The sequence below is a fragment of the Schizophyllum commune genome (assembly GCF_000143185.2).
Source record: "Schizophyllum commune H4-8 unplaced genomic scaffold SCHCOscaffold_2, whole genome shotgun sequence".
Lineage (NCBI taxonomy): Eukaryota > Fungi > Basidiomycota > Agaricomycetes > Agaricales > Schizophyllaceae > Schizophyllum > Schizophyllum commune.
In genome coordinates this window covers 2,740,818-2,759,545 of record NW_026089539.1, presented here as the reverse complement: position 1 = coordinate 2,759,545, position 18,728 = coordinate 2,740,818, and the positions used below count along the sequence as shown (strand labels likewise).

General features: G+C 57.1%; 7 protein-coding genes across 7 annotated transcripts; 6 read left to right on the top strand and 1 right to left on the bottom strand.

Annotated features, from left to right (window-relative positions):
• The first annotated feature begins 85 nt into the window (after positions 1-85).
• On the top strand, positions 86-1,046 carry SCHCODRAFT_02612213 (DNA-binding protein). Its single transcript, XM_050344521.1, has 5 exons — positions 86-199; positions 253-363; positions 413-432; positions 483-609; positions 659-1,046. Exons 1-5 carry the CDS (start codon positions 111-113, stop codon positions 933-935), a joined length of 624 nt encoding a protein of 207 aa, XP_050202368.1. The 5' UTR covers positions 86-110; the 3' UTR covers positions 936-1,046.
• A 329-nt stretch (positions 1,047-1,375) lies between these two features.
• On the top strand, positions 1,376-3,366 carry SCHCODRAFT_02663372 (uncharacterized protein; the record flags this gene model as incomplete). Its single annotated transcript, XM_003037144.2, has 7 exons — positions 1,376-1,489; positions 1,544-1,814; positions 1,868-2,257; positions 2,304-2,404; positions 2,455-2,923; positions 2,980-3,209; positions 3,262-3,366. 7 exons carry the CDS (start codon positions 1,376-1,378, stop codon positions 3,364-3,366), a joined length of 1,680 nt encoding a protein of 559 aa, XP_003037190.1.
• A 361-nt stretch (positions 3,367-3,727) lies between these two features.
• Positions 3,728-6,205, bottom strand: SCHCODRAFT_02684679 (Pkinase-domain-containing protein; the record flags this gene model as incomplete). Its single annotated transcript, XM_003038489.2, has 6 exons — positions 5,931-6,205; positions 5,623-5,881; positions 5,214-5,563; positions 4,992-5,050; positions 4,852-4,937; positions 3,728-4,796 (listed from the first exon to the last, which is right to left on the bottom strand). Exons 1-6 carry the CDS (start codon positions 6,166-6,168, stop codon positions 3,728-3,730), a joined length of 2,061 nt encoding a protein of 686 aa, XP_003038535.2. The 5' UTR covers positions 6,169-6,205.
• A 151-nt stretch (positions 6,206-6,356) lies between these two features.
• On the top strand, positions 6,357-9,616 carry SCHCODRAFT_02612206 (ATP-dependent DNA helicase). The gene is made up of 17 exons (XM_003037145.2): positions 6,357-6,443; positions 6,490-6,547; positions 6,597-6,640; positions 6,687-6,819; positions 6,867-6,912; positions 6,960-7,044; positions 7,095-7,273; positions 7,323-7,708; positions 7,762-7,915; positions 7,973-7,985; positions 8,035-8,148; positions 8,210-8,296; positions 8,425-8,506; positions 8,569-8,603; positions 8,658-8,808; positions 8,870-8,942; positions 9,018-9,616. The coding sequence occupies exons 1-17, from the start codon at positions 6,375-6,377 to the stop codon at positions 9,460-9,462; spliced, it is 2,154 nt and encodes a 717-aa protein (XP_003037191.1). The 5' UTR covers positions 6,357-6,374; the 3' UTR covers positions 9,463-9,616.
• A 165-nt stretch (positions 9,617-9,781) lies between these two features.
• Positions 9,782-11,610, top strand: SCHCODRAFT_01115981 (uncharacterized protein). Its single transcript, XM_003037146.2, has 2 exons — positions 9,782-9,813; positions 9,868-11,610. Exon 2 carries the CDS (start codon positions 9,879-9,881, stop codon positions 11,412-11,414), a length of 1,536 nt encoding a protein of 511 aa, XP_003037192.2. The 5' UTR covers positions 9,782-9,813; positions 9,868-9,878; the 3' UTR covers positions 11,415-11,610.
• Positions 11,611-11,672: 62 nt separating this feature from the next.
• SCHCODRAFT_01143011 (uncharacterized protein) lies at positions 11,673-13,370 on the top strand. The gene is made up of 2 exons (XM_003037147.3): positions 11,673-11,774; positions 11,828-13,370. Exon 2 carries the CDS (start codon positions 11,928-11,930, stop codon positions 13,299-13,301), a length of 1,374 nt encoding a protein of 457 aa, XP_003037193.1. The 5' UTR covers positions 11,673-11,774; positions 11,828-11,927; the 3' UTR covers positions 13,302-13,370.
• Positions 13,371-13,471: 101 nt separating this feature from the next.
• On the top strand, positions 13,472-18,620 carry SCHCODRAFT_02744705 (nucleoporin-domain-containing protein). Its single transcript, XM_050347186.1, has 20 exons — positions 13,472-13,698; positions 13,748-13,858; positions 13,905-14,001; positions 14,053-14,459; positions 14,507-15,446; positions 15,502-15,671; positions 15,720-15,825; positions 15,875-16,040; positions 16,092-16,201; positions 16,264-16,396; positions 16,450-16,524; positions 16,573-16,649; positions 16,700-16,785; positions 16,841-17,160; positions 17,212-17,354; positions 17,403-17,655; positions 17,704-17,824; positions 17,875-17,979; positions 18,028-18,170; positions 18,222-18,620. The coding sequence occupies exons 1-20, from the start codon at positions 13,512-13,514 to the stop codon at positions 18,459-18,461; spliced, it is 3,990 nt and encodes a 1,329-aa protein (XP_050202367.1). The 5' UTR covers positions 13,472-13,511; the 3' UTR covers positions 18,462-18,620.
• The last annotated feature ends 108 nt before the right edge of the window (positions 18,621-18,728 follow it).

The following is an 18,728-nucleotide window of genomic DNA, read 5'->3' as shown; positions in this document are numbered from 1 at the left end:
TCGGACCGGCCCCGCATATTCCATCACGTGACAACTTGGGCAAAACGCGTCTGGCGCGCGTTGCTTTCAGTCTTCGTCTTTTCCTCTTCTCGACGCTCAGTGACACCGCGATGGCTTCTAAGCAGGCGCAAAAGCAGTCGATTACGCTCAAGGGCTCTACGGCGCTTGTCACCGAGTTCTTCAAGTATGCTGTCAACACGTGCGTGCGCCCACCTTTCGCGCCAAGCAGGTCACTCATGAGACGCGACCCAGCATCCTCTTCCAGCGCGAAGTGTACCCATCGGATGACTTCCAGATGGTCAAGAAATATGGGCAAACACTGCTTGTGACTCAGGACCTTGCTCTGGAAAACTACCTTGAAAGGCGCGTCCTCTCGGATTGATAGCATGCTATAATGTTGACCGGGTCGCAGGATATTGGCCCAAGTGCAGAGTACGTGTACCACTTGATGCGCATGAGACGCCAGCTCAGCCACCCAAAAGACTGGCTCCTCGCGGGGACCGTGACCCAGTTAGTGCTTGCGATCATCTCCAAAGACACACGAACGCCCCTGGAGCGATGGGTCTTTGACATCAAGCTCGTCGAACCGCCGGCGGACCCTTCTGCACCGTGAGTCGGGCGTCTCGGTCACTGACACATCGCTAATGGTGACGTGCAGGCGCCCACCCAAGCCTGATTCCGAGATACAGTCCGAAATACGCGCTATCCTCAAGCAGATCATCTCCATGGTCACGTACCTTCCCGTCATCCAAGAACCCACGGTGTTCAATATCCTCGCATACACCTCGGACTCGGCAGAAATCCCCGCTGGCGAGTGGGTAGATACGGATCCCCTGGCGATTGAGGCGAGCAAGAGCCAGCAGGTGAAGATGCGGAGCTTCAGCACGGATGTGCATCGTATCGAGGCTATGGTGGCCTACCGTTACGAAGGTTGATTTCTCTCTGCTTTCTTGCTTTCCGCTGTAGTTGTACCCGTCCCCGTCCGTAATAACATCGATGGGCAGATGCCCGTTCCGGTTCCAAGGACTCGGGGAGAGCGAGGACCTGTCGAGATGGCTGAATATAGCGGGGGCCGCTGGCGACGACGTGATTGAACGCCTGATCCGGGCCTATAATACATGCGAACCATTGTTGTGGGTATGTTACCATGTGCGCTCGCTGAGGTCGGGCGCGATCACCGTCTTCGTCCTTTCCTTCTTCTTTCTTACTTATAGCCTGGTTGCTTTTTCCAGCCTGTGGCTGCCGATCCTTTCGCCCACTTCCTGTCGTTTCGCTGCTGTTTCTACTCTACCCGCTGCCTCCTTCCCCTGGCTGGCCCAGTCCACGCGATAATAATCCTCGACTCCCACTCGCCTAGCAACTGACTTCGCACACGATGAGCGACGAATCCTGGTTCCGGAGGGAGTTCTGCACGCCCAAGCGCCTCCTCTTCAACGTCATCTTTTACGGCCTTCACTTCTTCTTCTTTGGCTATGGCTGGCACAGTCAGGTTCGTCCAGTCCCCCTGTCTCGTGCGTGCAATTTCTGACGGCGACCACCGCAGGCGACTAACACCAAGCTTGCCGCGCTGAACGCGCTCACCTGGTCCGTCTGGACGTCTCGCGGCGCAGGTCTCGTCTTGGCATTCGATGGCGGCCTCATCCTCGTCCCCATGCTGAGGAACATCATTCGTGTCGTCCGCCCCAAGCTCACCTGGCTGTTCCCCGCCGATGAGAACATCTGGTTCCACCGACAAGTCGCATACTCCATGGCCTTCTGGACCATGGTGCACACCACCGCGCACTACGTGAACTTCTTCAACGTCGAGCGCACCCGTACGTCCCCCGTCAGCGATGTCCGCGATCCCCCACTGACATCTCACTTCCAGAGGTGCGGAAGCAGATTGCCCTGGACATCCACTACACCCAGCCTGGAGGCATCACCGGTCACTTCATGTTGCTCATCATGGTCCTCATGTACACCACCGCGCACCAGAAGATCCGCCACCAGTGCTTTGAGGTTTTCTGGTACACGCACCACCTGGCGTTCTTCTTCATGCTGGGCTTGTACACACATGCGACGGGCTGCTTCGTGCGCGACTCAGTCGACCCCGACCGTATCCCGGTGTTCCCCTTCTACTCGACCGAGCACTGCCTGGGGTACAACAGCTGGCGCTTTACGATCTGGCCCGGTATCCTGTACTTTGGCGAGCGCATCCTGCGAGAAGTGCGTGCGAGGCGTGCGACTCGTCTCTCTAAGGTCCTCGTGCACCCCAGTGGTATGTATTTGCGTTCTCAGGCGCGATGCTAGCTCACAACATCAAGGTGCCATGGAGTTGCGCATCGTGAAGCCCAGTTTCAAGTACACGGCTGGTCAATGGCTATTCATCCAGGTTCCCGAGATCTCTAGCTATCAATGGCACCCGGTACGTCCTTGGGACTCGGCGCATCTACCTCGCAGTTGACCCGTATGCAGTTCACCATCACGTCTGCGCCCGAGGACCCATACGTTTCCGTGCACATTCGCCAGGTCGGCGACTGGACGCAAGCCCTCGGCGAGCGCCTCGGTGTCGGCCCGTCAGCCGTTCAGGCCATGACCAAGGCCGCGATGGCTGGCTTGGAGAAGGACGAGATGTCAGGGACGCGCGGTAACTTCGTCGAGATCGACGCCACCGGTGCTTCTATGGGTCTTCCCTCCGTCCGTATCGATGGTCCTTTCGGTGCCCCTGCCGAGGACGTGTTCAATGCGGAGGTTGCTGTACTGGTCGGTGCGGGTATCGGTGTGACGCCCTTCGCGTCCATCCTCAAGCACATCTGGTGGCGTCAACAGCGCGGGAACCTTGGTTCCCTGCGCCGCGTCGAGTTCTTCTGGGTTTGCCGTGACACTGCGTCGTTCGGCTGGTTCCAGAGCCTCCTCCAAGAGGTTGAGGCGGCACAAGCCGATCGTAAGTCTCGACTTGCGCCATACCAATATTCTGGCTCACTCATTCATTTTTTCCAGCGAACTTCCTGCGCATCAACATCTACCTGACGCAGAAGATCACGGAGGACATGGCGTACAACATCGCGGTCAATGATGCCGGCTCGAAGTACGATCCGCTCACGCTCCTGCGTTCGCGGACGCTCTTCGGCCGCCCAGACTGGAAGAACATTTACTCGACGCTCAAGCAGTCGATCGAGGCCGGACGGTACTTGCCTGGCAGCAGGTCGCAGCTCAGAACCAGGGTTGCCGTGCGTATTCATGGTTACCGCCTGTAGCCACCCTTCTGACCGGTTTTTACAGACGTACTTCTGCGGGCCGGGCCCGATTGCGAAGGCCCTTAAGGAGGCCACGCTGGCGAACACGTGCAAGGACATCGAGTTTTCTTTCGCGAAGGAGCATTTCTAAAGCGGTATGTAGATATTGGAAGCAGCAGAACACACTCCCCTTTCTCGTCTTTTTTCTCCTTTTGTTGCTCATGGACAATGTTATCGCTCGTTGGTTACTTACCGAGCTTGTGCTCGAGGTCGTCGTCGTTTACGGTAGATAGCTGATGGGGAAATGTGTAGCGATTCGACTGATCCAATTCGAGTGAGCAGCAAAGCAATTAGTGGTACAAGGGTTCTAGCGGTACAATAAGCATTATATATGCGAGTACAGGTACAACGGGGCAGTCCGTCCGTCCGTCCGTCTCCCAAAGAGATATACACAGAAGATCCATCTATACATGAGCAACTTACAAGCACGCCCTCCTTCACAGTTGACAGCGTCAATGACTCGGCAGCTCGTGGATGTTGCTCCCCCACAACTGCGTGCGCCGCCGATTCAGGCGGTCTGCCTTGCTATGCTCGGCGGCGATAACACGGATGCTCTTGCGCACGCGCATGTTGCGCCCCGCGAGGTCCTCCGTCGAGGCGACCTCCGGCACGACGTCGAGTGGCTGGTCGAGGTCGTGGTCGGGGAAGAAGCGGTTGAGGTCTTGGTATACGGCCTGCGAGGTCGGACGTGCCCAGGTGGACGCGCTGCGCGCGAGGGCGGGCTCGGCGGGAGCGGGGGACGCCGCGGGGATGGGGGACGCGGCAGGGGCGGGAGAGGCAGCGGGGCGCACCTGCCACATGCTCGCGTCCGTCCCCTCGTCGTCGGCCTCGCTGGAGAGCATGGTGGACTGCGCGCTCGCCGGGGCGTCCCGAAAGCGCATCCCGAGCCGGTCAGAGAAGGCGCGAAAGGTAAGGGCGCCGTCATCGTCGGGTGGAGGCGGTGGAGAGGGTGTAGGTGTTCGTGGCGGGGCGGAGGGCGTACGACGCGGTGGCGGGCTTTCTGGCAGTGGTGGCGGCGTGTAGGTGAACGCCGGTGCAGGACCTTCCGGATCTGGGTTCGCAACGACCCATTTCCGGCGCCGGCGCCGGCGGGTGCTAGTTGAGGACGATTCGCTCGGGGTTCGATAGCGGTGAAGGGAGTCATAGTCGCTCGAGCGATTGCTATCTGGGGTGCGGGAGGGCTCCACGACGACGATCGGAGGCCCCTCATTGCGCGGTCGCGATGGTCCTGCGTCGTTCGGAACGGGTGGCATGGGCGGCGGGGTGCTCCGGTGCTGGAAAAATGTGTCGTCGGCGACGGAGTCGATGGTGGGACGTCGGAAATGGATATGCGTGTGGTCATCCTCGGGGGAGGCGACGAAGGGGCGGACGGTCCGTTCATCTGGTGGCCTGAGTGTCTCGGACGTCTCCTCAGCGGTGCTCCGTCTGTCGTTGCCAAACCCGGGGAAGACCCAGTTATTGGGCAGGCGAAGGTAGGGATGGCGCTTGAGATCGGCAGCGGCTGGTCGTTCGATGGGATCCCTATCATCGTAATCGTGAGCTCTACGGATCCTGCCAGAGCAGCATGTAGACGTACAGGGTAAAGCATCGAGCACGGAAGTCACGGGCAGCGGACGATAGCTTGGAGTCCGAAGGCATCGGTGGTACCTTGCCATCGTATAACTGGAGGCGGGCGGATGTGAGTTGAGAAGCGTAGATCACAGGGGAGTTGCGAACCTTAAGCATCACTGGGACCATCTCTTCTCCCTGCCACGGGCGAGCGCCAGTCCACATTTCTGCAAAGCGATGAGCACGGATGTCTCGGAAACTCTACCGTCAAGCGCTGGGAAAGTAAACATGCGCCCATGTCGTCGGCGCCTAGTCGGGTGCCATGGGGTGGTCGTGACGCGCAGGTGCAGCAAGGCGGTTCAAGATCGGGGTGCTGTAGAAGATACGCACCTAGCACGATGCAGCCCACGCTCCAAATATCAGCCTTGGAGTTGTAGCCGCGGTTGCCTTTGACGACTTCTGGAGCCATCCAGAAGATAGTACCTTTGAGTGCGGTGTGCTTGTCGATATCGGGCGTGTTAGCGGTCTTGGAAATTCCAAAATCGGATATCTTGCATTCGCCGGTCGGCTCGACGAGGATGTTCTCGGATTTGAGGTCGCGATGGATGATGCCGCGCGAGTGCAGGTATTCGAGGCCAGTGAGGATCTGCTTGCCGAACGACTTCGTAATCTCCTCAGGGAAGGGGCCGTGATTATTCAGGCAGGCCTTAATTGTTCCTCCGGGGACGTACTCGAGGAAGCTGCGGGCAGTGCAGCGTGAGTACACGAACGTGTGCAGTCCGGCCGACTCAGGACGTACATCGAGAGGAACTCAGCCGTCTCCTCGATCCCGAGGTATTGCACGATGTTGGGGTGGTCGAGGTGTTTGAGGGTCTCGTTCTCGGATCGCAGGGCATCCAAGACCTCTTGCTGGCGCGCGTCGTGCGATCCGAATGCGGAGCGGGGGATCTCCACTTGCTTGACTGCCATGATATCCCCCGTGGTGACATTCATGCCCATGTATACACGGCCGTAGCTCCCTTTGCCTATGAGTTCACCGCGGATCCATAGGAAGGTTGCTGAGTGGGCATGAGCAGGAGGGGGGAACACATGTGAATACGGACGTACCTTTGGCGAGGGAGCTCGAAGTGCGGCGGCGTCCGGTAGTGCGCTGGCTGACACGCTGGCGGAGAGCAGACTCAGATGCTTGCCTTGGGATGGGGCGGGGACCGGGAGGCTGGCGCTGGCTCGGCATGCGCTGTGGGGGCGCGGTCATCGTCGACGTCGGCTGGGGGAGCATGGGGAGCGCGCGGGTGCGCGTCGCCGAGCGTGCGAGGGGGGTTGACGGGGACTGCTGGGTCTGCATGTCGCCGGCGTGTGCGGGCTCGTCGTCGTCGTCGACGTTCGTGCCAATCGACGGCTGGGCGAGCGAGCGGAGGGAGATCAGCGCGCGACGTGATGACCGTGATCAAGCGCATGATCACCGGCGCCAAACCGGCCCTCGTCCGCCCGCCGATATCACTTAGGCGCCCGGTCAACAGCCGCAAACAACGCGTCCCTCTCCCCGCCACCATGCAGGAGGCCCACCGCGTCCTCAACGAGGTTTTCGGCTATGAATCCTTCCGTCTCTCACAGGAGAAGGTGTGGGCATTCCTATGCTGTATTTCCCTCAACTCACAACCCCCAGGTCATCGCGCGCCTCCTCGAGGACAACAAGAACGCGCTGGTCGTGTTTCCCACCGGAGGCGAGCACCCGCGTCCCACACACCATCCTTGACACTTACACGCGCACAGGTGGCAAGAGCCTCACGTTTCAAATCCCTGGAATGTGTCTCCCTGTGCGTCGCGCGACTACCTGCCAATTAGTCCCTAACAAATCGCCAGGGGCTCACACTTGTCATCTCCCCTCTCATCGCTTTGATGAAGGACCAGGTGGACGCACTGGTCCGCCGGGGTGTCAGCGCCGCGAGTCTCGATAGCACTCTCACTCTCGAGCAGTCGCGTGACGTCAAGTCGCGTAAGGACAGTGCTTGTCGAGTTCTATGCCTTGCTGACTTCCACTAGGCGTCAAGGACGGATCTCTCAAGATACTCTATGTCGCGCCAGAACGGTATGTGCTCGCAGACTCATCTCAGACCGCTACTGAATGGCACTCAGCCTTAACAACGAGGGCTTCATGAACATGATGGCCGACGTCAAGATCGCGCTTCTCGCTGTCGACGAGGCGCACTGCATATCTCAGGTCGGTGCTTGTCGTGTCATTGCGCCGACTTCTACCTGACATGTATGTAGTGGGGCGCCAGCTTCCGTCCCGAGTACCTCAAAATCGCGCGGTTCGCCGAGGAGAATATGGTGGAGCGCGTGCTCTGCCTTACTGCAACTGCCACGCCAAAAGTCGTGGAAGACATCTGCACGTCCTTTGATATCGAGAAACCAGATGGAGTCTTCTCCGCGCCCGTGTTCCGTCCAAAGTAAGCAATTCGACGTGCTGTGTATCCAACGACATTGACAAAATTCCAGTCTCGCTTTACAAGTCGCCCACGCCAACAATCTCGATGAAAAGATGTCCCGCATCATGCCCATGCTCGAGCGCCGCACAGGTCCGGCCATCATTTACGTTACCCTTCAGCAACAAACCCAGGATGTCGTCTCCTACCTCGAGCGCCACAACATCCATGCCACCGCCTACCACGCGGGCATCTCGTCCGACGAGCGCACGGCCATCCAGAACAAGTTCATGGAATCGGAAAAGGACATCGTCGCGTGTACTATCGCGTTTGGGATGGGCATCGACAAGGCGGATATTCGGCAGGTGTTCCACTTGTATATGCCGAAGACGCTGGAGAACTACAGTCAAGAGGTCGGTCGCGCGGGTCGAGACGGGCTCGAGTCGGAGTGCTTGATGTGTGAGTGGTATCGGTGGTTTGAGTCAATACGAGTTCTGACCCTGTCCTCCTAGTCATCTCTCCCCCTGATTTGCCGACGCTGGAGGGGTTCGCGCGGGGAGATACATGCAACAAGAAGGACCTCGAGAAATTCTTGCAGGAGGTCATGTCGAAACCGACCGCCAAGGACGGCACGCTGGACTTTAATCACTATCAGCAAGCCAAGGAGTACGTCTGATTTAATTGTGTAATTTGTGGCACTGACCGTGTCTCTCTCATCCCCAGCTATGATATTCGAGTGAGTTTCCGTGAAAATGTTGCCAGGTCAGTTTGCTGACGTATGATAGAGCAACGCTCTCGGCCTGCTATATGCGCAACTCGAGCTGGACTACAATTACATGCGTGCCATTACGCCGATGTATACGACGTACGAGTTGACGCCAGCAGTGAACTTCGGGAGGGTACGTCGGCTTTCTCAACGCTTCTCCTTGCGCGCACACACGTTTACCGCATCACTTTCAGGTTTTGAAAGACTCCAGCATACCCGCCACCGCGATCAAGACGCATTGGCGGACGAAGAATACGCGCACGGGCGACAAGAAGTACGAGGTGCGTAGGTTATTGCGGTTCGCGCATGAGGCAAGCATTTGCGGCTTCCCTTTACAACTCAGGCCTTTCCACTGGCCATCGCCCTTCCACTTCCCATCGCCCTTCCACTAATCACCGCCACTCCACAGCTCGACGTCGTCGAAACAGCCTCCGTGTCCGGCGTTGATCGTACCGACATGGTCCGGCAGATAGGCGCCTGGGAAATGGACGGTGGGCGCTCTTTCGATGTAATGGCAGCAGTCGGGGATTGATTGTCGGTGGGCTGCGTACAGGGAATGTCAACGTGAAGGCATCGCAAGTGCGCGCGGTGAGTCATTGTTACGGTGAAACTTTGAGGCAACCGACTGACTTGTACGCCCAGCGGTACAGGACGTTCTTGGACAACCCCCGGCCGACGAAACCGGAAGAGCTGAAGCAACTGACGGAGGAGCTGTACGCCCGGCTGTTGAAAAAAGAAGAGGACGATATTGCGAAGATCCACCAGGTGTTGGATTTTGCGAAGGATGATGATTGTGCGTGGCGAGGTTGGGTGCATTACCTGGGTATGGTTGCTGACCGCGACGCTGGATCCAGGCCTTGCGCACAACGTCGCGAAGTACTTTGGCGACCCTGACGCTGTGCCGGGTGGGATGTGCGGAAAGTGCACGTAAGTGACGGAGTCCTGGTCCTTCGAAAATGGACTCTTTTTACGACCATGTACTCACTCCGAGTCGCATTCCAGTTTCTGCGTCACCGGCTCCGGCCTCGACTTCACCCCCGCGCCGCCCACGCCCATCGACCCCTCGCAGATCCAAGCCATCCTCAACGCCTGCCCCGAGCGCGACGACCCCCGCCTCCTCGCCCGCATGGCCTTCGGCATCACCTCCCCCCGCCTCACCGCGCTCAAGTGCTCGACGTACCATCCCTTGTTCGGCAGCATGTGCACGGCGGACTTTGGGATCATTGTGGAGGCGTTTGATGTGGAGTGCAAGAAGGTGGGGTATGAGAGGGCGGATGCGCCGGAGGAGGTGGTGGGTGGGAAGAGGAAGGCGACGGGAGGGAACCGGGGGATTATTGGGGGCGGGTCGAAGGGTTATGGTGGAGGGGGGAGAGGTGGTGGGAGGGGTAGGGGCGGAGGCGGAGGGTACAGGGGTGGGGGGAATGGGTACAAGAAAGCGAGGTATTGATGACTGTTGCTCCGCCTTTTTGAGAGATACTGTTCCTAAGTGCTATGATCGCTTCACTATGCTACGAGCTCATGTAATGTATATGTAGATCCCAGCTACTGACATCTCCCGCTTGACAATCAGGAATTCCTCGTTCGAAAGACATCGCCCTCATTTCGCCCGAGCCGCAGTGGCCTACGTACAGGCTGCGCTACTCGGACACTACTTGCTGACAGCGAGTTGGTGACTGCCTACTCGGAAATCGCACTTACTAGGAACGACGCAGCTGTGACAGTATGCGTCATCGTGACCCACGAGGTTTTCGCCCCAGCGCATCTGCTCTCCCACTCTCATCAGGCCTCTGTCTACCTCGTGAGTATTACATGCCCTTCGTTCTTTCCCATATGATATAACGTGCCAGTACAGTAAAACAAACAATGGGCAGTCCTCAGAACACCGTCGCGCTCTACAACACACCTCCCTTGGCGTGCCCGATTTCGAATTTGGCGAACGAGCTCCTGCTGGCGGTCTTCACAGCTGGGATCGACCTCGAATCCGAGTGGATCTATGAAGGATCCGGGTCTTTCCCAGTCCTTGTCAGCCACGTATGCCAGCTCTGGCGCGCGATTGCGATCGATGCTGCAGAACTCTGGACAACCATATGCGTGCATCTCTTCTCACTCGAGTCTCGTGCCCGTGCTCGCTTATACGTCTCTCGCGCGCGGTCCAGGGAGATACAAGTGCATATCGACACCATAGAGGGGAGCATGTTCGCCTCCAGAGGCCTCACCCGGCACGAGAGCTTTCTCTTGACGGTCCTCAGCCCCCGTCTTGCCGAACTGAATATCAGAGGTCGACGGATGTCAGAAATCGATGACATACTGCGTTGTCTACGCACCAGGGCTCCTTCTTTGCAGCGTCTGGAATACTACGCCGAGCTCGACAGCCATGATCATCCCTTGGTTGCCGTCGAGCAATTCGACTACCTCCCTGCTCTGCGGCATCTGAAGGCGGTCCATGGATGTAGTTCGTGCCATCCGCGATTGGCAAAGCTCGTACATCTACACATCACAGATCTTTCTGCGGCTGAGCTGGCCGTCGTCATTCAGGACTGCCCGGCATTGGAAACGCTTGCCCTTCCCCGTTTCAAGGTCGCCCAAGTGAAGGACCACAGCACAGGGGTCATTTCTAGCGTTGAGGCGATTTCTGTGAAGCGCTTTGCGGCGAGCTTCCAGCAGCTGACTCCCGACGCTTCGGTGACGCATCTGCATATGCCCCGCCTACAATACTTGGAGCTCTATGATGATTGCGGGGAGCACGGGGTTGACCTAGCCAGCGTGTTTCCCAGCGAAGGTTCATCATCGGGACCCTTTCCCTGCCTCGTTAGTCTTCATCTACAGAAACCCTTCGACTTCGAGCACTCCCCCACGATGCCTTTCCTTCGGTCACTTGGGTCTTTGCGCCATATTGCGCTCACAAATGGAAATTCCCTTCCATCCCTTCGGCATTGGCCAGACCTGCAGAGCCTTCACGTCTCCGGATCTCTGACCAAATCGAGCGTGTTCCCCTCGATGGTGCGCAAAGTTGAAACTGAGGCGACAACCAAAGTCCGGCTCATCCTTTCCGATGCTGATACTTTGGCTGAAAATATTCCGCTTCATCGAACCCCTGGCGGAGGCTATAGACTCATCACTGCCGAAGAAGCGGAGCTCGAGGATCCTGAAGAAGAGGAATGGAGCGACGAGTACCCCGATCCAGGCGATTTCGACGATGATCGCTGGGGCGATGGTGAAGACTGGGGGGAATTTTGGGGGGAAGACTCGGACACAGAGCAGTTAGGGAATGACCACACTTCGTTCCTACCAACTCCCATGTACAGACATGGACATAGCGGTGATGCTGACAACAGCGATGCATATGGCTATGCTGACTACAACAGCGGTTACGGATATGATTATGATTATGCGTGGTAGTAGTATACACATGGCCGTATTGTGTGTCTGCCTACTACACGCCGCTTGAAGGATAGGTGGTAAACAAAACATGCTCGGGTATTTATAATCGTTTCGGTCGTAAACAGCCAGGCAATCATTCGTGTAGCTACATAAAGTGTATGTAGAGCCAGGTAGCTTTAGTACATATATACGGGAGAGATACATGGTACTGTTCAAACGGCTTCACCAAAATACGAAGTCGAACATACTGTATCACGTGGTTTTGGCCCCCGCCACATTTACCACGTGAGGTCATACTCAGGCGTTTTGTCTTGCTCATTACCCACCATCATCTCCCAGCGCTTAGAACTTCTCGATTTGGCACGGGCTAGTCAGCAAGTACGAGTAACACATATACTCGTAGCTAGGGCTTTCGCTCATATCATCTGCAGTAATTAAGGGGAGCACGAGACCCCAATTGTCTGCCCCTAAGCGCATAATCGAGGCTGCCTGTACTGCCGAAGAGACGGAAGGAGGAACGGAATCCACACTATGGTTTTGCAGCTCTCTGAACTGCCAAACGAGCTTCTGGTGGCGATTTTCAGAGCCTGCGTTTCCGCGGACTCAGAATGGGCGTCTAAAGGCACGACCTCTGAGACCCTTCCCATCATCATTCAAGTCTGCCGTTTATGGCGTTCCCTCGCTCTCGACACCTCGGAACTATGGTCTGACATCTCCGTGGACCTCTGCGATGCGCAATCGTACGCGCGGGCGAGCACATACGTCTCACGCTCGCGGGACCATGCGTTGGCTATCCATGTCAACTGCGTCCCGGAGAGCGACGAAATACCGCATCTCGACTTCATCGCTGGGCTTGTTCCGCGCATCACATGGCTCATCATCCGGGGACGGGCGATGTCGACGGTCGAGCAGATCCTCGCGACGGTAGAGGGCGCCCCTCTGCTGCGGCGCTTGGAGTACTCGGTCTACCAGAACGACCACCCTCGCCAACACGAGTTCTGGGGGCTTTCGGAGCATCCTGTGGTCCGGCTTCCAATGCTCCGGCATCTGAAGGCAATTCGCGGGTGCGAACAATGCGCCCCGCGCCTGGCTGGCCTCGTATCCCTCAATATCACTCACCTTCCTCCGCTCGCGTTGGCGAATATCATCCGCGATTGCCCATCTCTGGAGAGTCTTGCGCTTCCTCTCTATGATCCATTTGTCGCAGGCAGCGATGCAGAAGCGCCTTCACTCGTAGAGGCGCCGTCAATCAAGCGTTTCGCGGTGGATGCGATAGATAGCCTTGCGCGTGGGCCATGCGTCCCCATTTCCCTGCCCAACCTCGAATACCTTGAGCTATCTGATGATCGCGGGTACTCCAGTGAGGGCTACTCCCAATTATTCCCGCCTCCGAAGGGCGCGCCGAAATCGACAAACCCATTCCCGAAACTGCACACTCTGCATTTGCATAATGGGTACGATTTCGAGCGATCCTTGTGCATGCCCTTCCTCCGGTCGCTCTCCACCGTTCGCCACCTGCTGCTCACAAATCCGGACACGCTTCCGGTATCCGAGAAATCTTGGTCTGGCCTACAGAGCATGCACGTCAACACCGTGCTTTACACCGGAGAGCCGCGGACGGGACTTTTCCTGACATCGGAGGACCTGAAGGCTTTTGCGGGGGCACGGCCTGCGGTGGAGATTATCGTCCCCGACCACGAAACTGTGTCGGTAGATCTTCCTTTCCGTCGCGTACCACACGGCGAGTATGGCCTCATATCGTCCGACGATGTCGCAGAGGAAGATGATGGGTTCTTCTCGGACGAGATGGAGGGCATGTTCGAGATCGACCATGACTTTGAGTCGGACTGGGATGATTATGAAGATGAGGAAGAAGACGATGATGATGTTTACGACGACCTGTGAAGTCGTCAGCATATTCTTGTGATGTACTAGTAGCCTATACACTTGCATGCAACGTTGTGTTTGGTTCTGACCATTGTCGGCGTACCAGCTGAACCTATGGGTCCGCGCTTGTGGGTCCATACTGACGGTCAGTGTGACTGATCGCTTCACGCGTCGCGTGCGAACTTCACAAAACGCGTCCTTGTTCAGGTCCTGCACGACCGCGCCCAAATGTCGGCCCTCTCGCTCAGCGCTCTCGGCGCGGGGGATCCCTCCTCGTCCATCATGCGTCCCAGCCCCTCCCCCAAGTCTGCCCAGGTCGACCTCTCTTCACTTCAGGGCGCCAGCCGCGTTCTACAGGAGCAACTCGTGAAAGACTCGCAGGCGATCCCGGACCTGGGGGACACCCTGAGCATTCGTGCGTCTACTTGGAATGCCACTCTCAATGAATTCTGACTAGTATGTAGCGGGTCAGCAGGCGAGTGCGTCGTACAGCGTGGCGGCCGACGACGCGCGCATGCCGTACCAAAAGCGCGCTCTTCTGCGTATACCGGATGCGTTGGTTCAGTATGCTACAAGTGCGTTATCAGTGCTACTAGTGGAGTGTATGCTAATGTCATGCAGCGACCAAGGTCAACATGGCTATGGGGCTTCTCCCCGAGATCGAGCGCGCATGGATCGCGATTGACCACCAGCTATTCCTCTGGGACTACAACGAAGGGTACACTATTTCCCTCTACCATGCCTTATAACCACCACTCATGACTTCTAGGCAGGAGATCAACTCGTTCGTGGACCAGCCAGACGTTATACGCGCGGTCGCGGTCGTGAAGCCCAAGCGGGGGCTGTTCATCGAAGCCATACAACACCTGCTCGTCATCTGCACGAAGTTGTCCGTGCTACTCATCGCGGTCTCCCTCGCGCCAGGAGAAGGGGGCCGCAAAGACCTCAGCATGTACGCGACGGACCTGAGTGTGCCCACGGACGAGGTCCAAATGACGTCCGTTGTTGGGACGAATGACGGTCGAATATTCATGTGCGGCGCGGACGACGGGAACCTCTACGAACTGCACTACCAGGAGAGCGAAGGCTGGTTTGGGAAGCGCATACAGCTGATCAACCACTCCGCTGGCGGTGTGCAATCGTTCTTGCCCCGGTTCACGACTTCAGCAGCCACAGGTGCGAGGACAGTAGCATTGACCCCCATTTATGCTCACACGCAACAGATCAGATTCGCTCCGTCGTGTCCGACCCCGACAGGAATATGATCTATACCTTGACTGCGAGCAACTCTATAGGCGTCTACCGCCTGGGCGCCGAAAAGAAACTCGACCATGTTCAGACTTTGTCCAGCGTCTTCAAACAAGCCCAAGACAAAGCTCCCGCGGCCCCAGCCTTGACACCAAATAACTTCGAGATATCTACTCTGCACGTCATCGAGCCTAAGGAGTCTCGTCTGGGCGTGCAGCTCATGGCAGTCACCAAGAACGCTGTGCGTTTGTACTTTGCTGCAGCCTCCCCCTACAACTATGCGTACGGCTATAACTCTGGCGGTCGTGCGCTGCAATTGATACACGTCCGCCTGCCGCCCGTCAATCTGCCTCATCCTCTCCGTCAAGCACAGTCGTTACGCCCTGGCTTCCGCGGTCAGCCTCCAGCTGCCGGTGGCAATGTACCAACATTTGTTGTCTCCGCGGTCGAAAACGCGGCATATTCGAACGGCTTGCTTGTCGCCTCGCAACCCGCAAGCGACATGAACGACTTCATCCTCTGTCTCTCGCCCGACCTCACCAGGATAGGCAATCTTGGACAAGTCCCCGCGCAAGCACCACCTCAGTCGACCTACTCTGGCGCACTCACCGCGGGCGGACCACCTCGTCCGCCACTTACAGAACAAGCTGTGCTTCTGGACATACCACTGGGGACTTGGGCCATTGCGCCGGCCCCGAAGACCTTCGCGCCGCCAACGCCCAACGACACACCCACACCTGTCGTCATCAACGAGTTGGCGAGCCAAACTGGCGAGAGCCCGCCTCAGTTCATCATCATGACCAGTGAGGGCTTGGTCTTCATCGCGAAGCGGCGCGCCATCGACTACCTGAAGGCGATTATCGAGGACTACGAGTCGGATCGGGATATTCAGCCAATGCTGCTTTTCCGGGACGGGTATGTTTCGCCGTCAACCATAAGATATCCCCAGTTGACAGGAGCCTTCTTGCAGATTTGGCCGCGACCAGACGTGCGCTATGTTGCTGGCTCTTGCGGCTGGAAACTCTTTCGTCGACTTCAACCCCGCATCGAACATGGGTGCGACCGTCAAGCAGGCGTTCTTTGAGCTTGGCGAGCGCCCGACATTCACCGAGAGGATTACGTATGGAGCGCCTACGACTGGTGAGCTTTCTGCATACTGGTACCCAAATATCGGCTGACCGATGTAAGGAGAGAGCCAGGGAACAACGACCTACAGTGGCAAGCGGGAAGGCCTTGCGGTCTACCTTGCAAGATTACTTCGCCCTTTCTGGAAGGCCAGGTTGTTGGACGTAACGTATGCCTTGGTTCTTCCCATGCGATGCCTATAACTGACCTTCATGCAGAGGGACCGCCTTCTCCGTGTCGACGGACGTGCTGAATACTATTCAAACTAATCTCATGTCGTTGAAGTCTTTCCTTGACCAGAACCCTTCCCTGTTCCACGGTGTACCCTTGGACGCTTCGAGCTCTCGTTCTGGCGCCAATATTCCGGACCAGCAGGCCATCAAGGTGAGTCGGTTCGCCTCTTGCATCTGCGCAGTCCAACCGACGACCGTGTAGGAAGAGCAGCGGTCCGTCGAGCAACTGATCAGCCTTCTCGGGCGTACCATCGAGGCCTTGGAGTTCGTCTCTTTCATGAACTTGAACCAACTGAGCAACCTCGTTCCTCGGTATGATCATGTCCTCTCATCGTATGTTCAGTCGACTGACGATGATTGCTTTTTCCAATCAGATGCAGTGCAGAACTACGGAAGGAGTTGGCGGGGCTGACGTTCGAGGGTCTTATCACGACCGAGGCCGGGATGTCGGTGTCGCGCGCCCTCATCAATGTGCTTATCGACCAGCAGATGACCGGCCAGATGGAGGTGAGCGAGTGTGTAAAAAGCACGGAGGAAAGGTTAACGAACGAGGTCTATAGATCGACACCGTCAGCGAGACGCTGCAGCGCAAGTGTCCGTCATTCTGCAGCGCTGAGGATGTCATGCTGTACAAGGTATACCTCCCTGCCGCTCGTTGTTATAACCGTGCTGACGCTTGGTAGGCCGCGGAGAGCATGAACAAAGCCGCCGACGCCAAGACACCTGCTGAGCGCCAGCACTGGTGCAACGAGTCCCTGATGTACGCGCACTCGTTACGGCCGTCCCTATCCAGTATTTGACACCAAGCAGGCTCTACGTAAAGGGTGCTCGCACGCTTGAGTTCCAAAAGCTCAGGAAAGCTGTCGGCGAATTCAGAGACCTCGATTATCCTAAAGGTAAGTGTCGAGTATCACCTAGAAGCCAGTCCTAACCTTTGCATGGCATCCTTAGGCGCCATCGAACTGCCCTTGGCCTGCGCGAAGGCACTTGATCAGGAAGAGCGTGGACGCCAATTCTGGAGGAATGGCTGTCTTCCAGGTGACCCTGGTCAAGCCCAATTCCAGCAGCGGAAAGCATGCTACGATCTCATCGCGGGCTGCTTGGAGGAGTTTGAGGAGAGAGCTGCCCAACAGGAACAACAGGGAACGCCGCCTGAGCAGCGGCTGAATCTGATCGCCTACCAAATTGCGTTCGACAGTGACGACGAGCTATTCCATGCTCATCTCTATCAATGGCTGATTGGACGCGGGCTCTGGGAAGACCTGTTGGATGTAAGTCCTGACCTTGATGCTCACGAAGCACCTAGCTAACGACATCCTCAGCAACGACCGCCGTTCTTGGAAGCGTACCTGTCTAGGGAGCCTGCCGATCAAGAGCGATACGACCTACTCTGGCGGTTCTACATCAAGAATGGACAGAATTTGCACGCAGCGCAAATCCTCGCATGCATGGCCGACAACGACAAGTAAGCCCGCTCTTTCCAATAGCACACCCTTCTGCTGACGAGTCCAAGGTTCGAGGTCGAATTGAATGAGAGGGTCGCGTGGCTCACACTCGCTGTCGGTAATGCCAAGTCTCACCCGATCACCCCAAATACGGCTGTCGACTCCGGCATCGCGTTTTTGACTGACTTGGAGGAAAAGCTTGAGGTCGCCCAGGTGCAACTGGATATTTACGCGTACTTGAACGCGCAGAAAGCAGAGTGGCCTCCCGAGGCACAGAAACTCGTTGACGACCTCAATGGCAAGTTGTATGACCTTAACTCAGTGCGTCAACCTCTCCTTCCACTTAGACCGGTGCTCACAGATTGTCAGTTATGGGACAACTATGCAATTAGGTTCCAGCTGCGTCCTATACAGCTCTTGTGCTTGCACATAGGGGATGTACGCGATGAGGGGATGGTGCGAGGCATATGGGATGGGCTCTTCCGCGAGGGTAAGTCCGCCTGGTCGCACTCAGTACCAACCTCTAACCATTGCATGTAGCCGTCGAGGTGGCTGAGGATGCCATAGCGCAAGCGGATCAGATACGGGCACGAGTGGTTCCACTGGGACAGCGCTTCTACCCGTCTGATAGCGCATTCCCGCTGCGTGGGTGCTTTCTCAGCGGTCCATGTCTCTTCACTGACCCGCATGCAGGGATCGTCGCGCAGCTGCTCGTGCGATTCAGACTAAACCACAAGGGACAGCTTGAGGACGGATGGCCTGCACGCATTCTCATCGACTGCGGCGTCCCATACGCAGAGATATGGGACATCTTCCATGAGATGTATGAATCGCAGGTACGTATTGTGCGCAAGTCGAGGGTAATACCAGGCTAACCAACCTCGCAGATTCCGCCGTTCAACACGCAGGACAACGTTCAGACGGTGTCCAGCGACATCGCTGTCTTGCTCAACGCCTGGATACAGGAGGCGCGGCGCCCACAACCCAACGCTCAAGCGCGCGGTGAGGTACCGGTTGCTCGCCTTGACGAGGTCGTCGAGCAATACCTGCGCGAAGTGGCTCCAGATAGGACGGCGACACGGCAGTTGTACGAGGAGGTGCGGAGGCAGCTACGGAGAAGTTGGTAAGGGTTGATAGGTGTAATTTGCATATGCTGTCGATGTAACTTGTACATGCGCTTTGTTTTCCGGAATACACCACATACACAACGAGGGTTTGAGCTATAGATTGCATCATGCTGGCACAGTGACGGCAAGCTCAAGGATCATGACCCTCGAGATTCCCTGACATGCGCCTCAAAAGTTCGCAACGTCTGCTTCATGTTCCATTCCTATGCTACACTGTACAGGCGTACTTCTCACTTGTGCTCAACTCCCTGCTTGTCGAGGAACTCG